We start from the raw sequence: 2,753 nt of genomic DNA on the forward strand, positions 1-2,753 counted from the left end.
CTGAAGAGCGCCGCGTACCTCGTCTCCCTCTCAGGGTCCTCCATGTCGGGCTGCAGGAGCCAGTGGCCCCGGTGGGGGGACTGTCCGGGGCCCGGCTGCAGCACGCTCAGCCGTGTAGATGTGAGGAGTGGATAGTGTGTGTGCCGAGCCCGCCCGCCTGCCTTTTCTGACTGAGAGCTCCGTAACCTCCTGCCGCTGCTGCCTGGGTGTGGGTGAGAGGAGGGGCGCGCTGGGACTTGTAGTCCGCCCCTCATTGGAGAACAGGCTTTGGAGGCGGTGAGCAGCACCCTTCTGAACTGATCCGTGGATGCAGTCCAGGCTGTAATGGAGTACAACCACCATCATGCACTCCTGCCCTTCTGTATGCACCGCCTCACAGCACCTCAAGACCTGTTTCTTTTTGTGTTCTTTCCTTGTAAGGATATATTCACACTTGGCGGTCACTGCCGATTTTGCAGCTATTACCTATGAGGGGCCAGGCTCAGGTGTGTAGCGGGGGTCTCACCTGGGGTCATGAATACTAGGACATGTTCTATAGTTTGGAGAGACAATACTTTTTTTATTTTGAAGTATAGAAAAATAAAACCAGGTACGTTACATATAAGCGAGAATAGTACATAGGTGTTACATACAGGTTCTGCAGAACAGACTTACAAATGCGGACCCGCAAAAAAAAACCGCAGATCGGATGCGGACTAACACAGCGGCCGTGGGCACGAGCCCGTAGCGCCTAGTCAGTAAAGGGGCGAGTGGTGCGGCCGCTGTCACACTGCCAGACAGTGAACGTCCAGCAAAATATACAACTTACACAAGGGGGTGTGGTTTGAGGGCGTGGCTTAACCCCCCCCACCCTCCGTATACGGAACGCAAAAAACGGCCAGCAAAACGGAAACAAAAAACAGTAGTGTGAAAGAGGCCTTAAGGGGAGATGGCGCACACATCCAGGTTTTTACACTCCCAGATGTCGTGGTCACATTTGACCGTGGCATCTGAGGGGTTAAATGTATGTGATCGACGTTATCGTCAATCGTATACGTTAGTTTAAAACTGCAGGAACCCAGCGCCTGCTGCTCCATCGCTGGGCAGGAAGGGGTTAAACGTCCCTCTTTTTGACCGCCCGGGTTCTTCCTGTATATTACACCTTATATTTTTTTTTTCTTTATTTGGAACAATTTGGACCTTACAACGTCTGTAGTCAGAGACTGTCCTGGGGGCTGCACATGCTGTAAAAAAAATAACAGAACTTGTACCCACCTCCCTGATCCCCTGCCGTTTAATGCCCCCTTATGTGCCCCCAACCAGTATATCACCCCCTTATGTGCCCCCCTCACAGTATATCACCCCCTTATGTGCCCCCCTCACAGTATATCACCCCCTTATGTGCCCCCCTCACAGTATATCACCCCCTTATGTGCCCCCCTCACAGTATATCACCCCCTTATGTGCCCCCCTCACAGTATATCACCCCCTTATGTGCCCCCCTCACAGTATATCACCCCCTTATGTGCCCCCCTCACAGTATATCACCCCCTTATGTGCCCCCTCACAGTATATCACCCCCTTATGTGCCCCCTCACAGTATATCACCCCCTTATGTGCCCCCCTCACAGTATATCACCCCCTTATGTGCCCCCCTCACAGTATATCACCCCCTTATGTGCCCCCCTCACAGTATATCACCCCCTTATGTGCCCCCCTCACAGTATATCACCCCCTTATGTGCCCCCCTCACAGTATAAGGCCCCCTTATGCCCCCACCCAGTATAATGCCCCCTTATGTGCCCTCCTCACAGTATAATGCTCCTTTATGTGCCCCCACACAGTATAATGGCCCCTTATGTGCCCCCACACAGTATAATGCCCCCTTATGTTCCCTCTTCACAGTATAATGCCCCTTATGTGCCCTCCTCACAGTATAATGCCCCTTACGTGCCCTCCTCACAGTATAATGCCCCCTTATGTGCCCTCCTCACAGTATAATGCCCCTTATGTGCCCCTACACAGTATAATGCCCCTTACGTGCCCTCCTCACAGTATAATGCCCCTTATGTGCCCTCCTCACAGTATAATGCTCTTACGTGCCCCCACACAGTATAATGCCCCTTACGTGCCCCCACACAGTATAATGCCCCTTACGTGCCCCCACACAGTATAATGCCCCTTATATTCACCTGGCCCACACTCCTGTGACGTGGAGTACAGTGGTGGAGCAGGAAAACATGATGCAGCAACGTGATTGAGCCTCCTGTGCTTAACCAGACAGACTGGAGCAGATCTGTAATTGGACAGACGCAGTAGAAGTAGGTCCCACATACAGACTTTTCCAGCACCTGTTGCAGGTATCGGCTGGGCGGGTGGTGTGCCAGCTGATTAGATGGTTGACCAGTGCTGCAACATTCCTCAGGTTTGGCCAACATTTATCTAATGTGTATGGCTGGCTTAAAGGGGTTGTCCAGGATCCTCAAGGCCTGGTCTGTGGTCATCTTCAGGACCCACTGCTGACGTGGCCCTTTATTTCTTGTGCATCCAGTGGGAATACACACCGCTGTCACCGCTGCTGTACGTCTTTTGGGAGATGGCACTTGCGGAAGCTAAAACTCCCTCTCTTCCCACCGTGACTTTCAGGGGGATACCATCGCAGGAGAAAGACTGCCTCTACCCCTGCACAATCTGGTCTGGAGCTACTGCAGCAGGCCTATGTCTAGTGCTCACCCCTAGCGGGGGCAGAGGGTGGGTCCACTTGAAGTGGCTCA

At 52.8% G+C, this 2,753-nt stretch overlaps 1 protein-coding gene across 1 annotated transcript in view; it reads right to left on the bottom strand.

Moving 5' to 3' along the window:
* Positions 1 to 464, bottom strand: part of LOC120986490 (calcium-binding mitochondrial carrier protein SCaMC-3-like) — a 16,123-nt gene extending 15,659 nt beyond the window's left edge. The window contains exon 1 of the mRNA XM_040415108.1: positions 1 to 464. This exon is cut by the window's left edge and continues 97 nt beyond it. Coding sequence (XP_040271042.1) covers positions 1 to 254 — 254 coding nt within the window. The 5' untranslated portion in view covers positions 255 to 464.
* Positions 465 to 2,753: the final 2,289 nt, after the last annotated feature.

Source organism: Bufo bufo, chromosome 1 (genome assembly GCF_905171765.1).
Source record: "Bufo bufo chromosome 1, aBufBuf1.1, whole genome shotgun sequence".
Taxonomy (NCBI): Eukaryota; Metazoa; Chordata; class Amphibia; order Anura; family Bufonidae; genus Bufo; species Bufo bufo.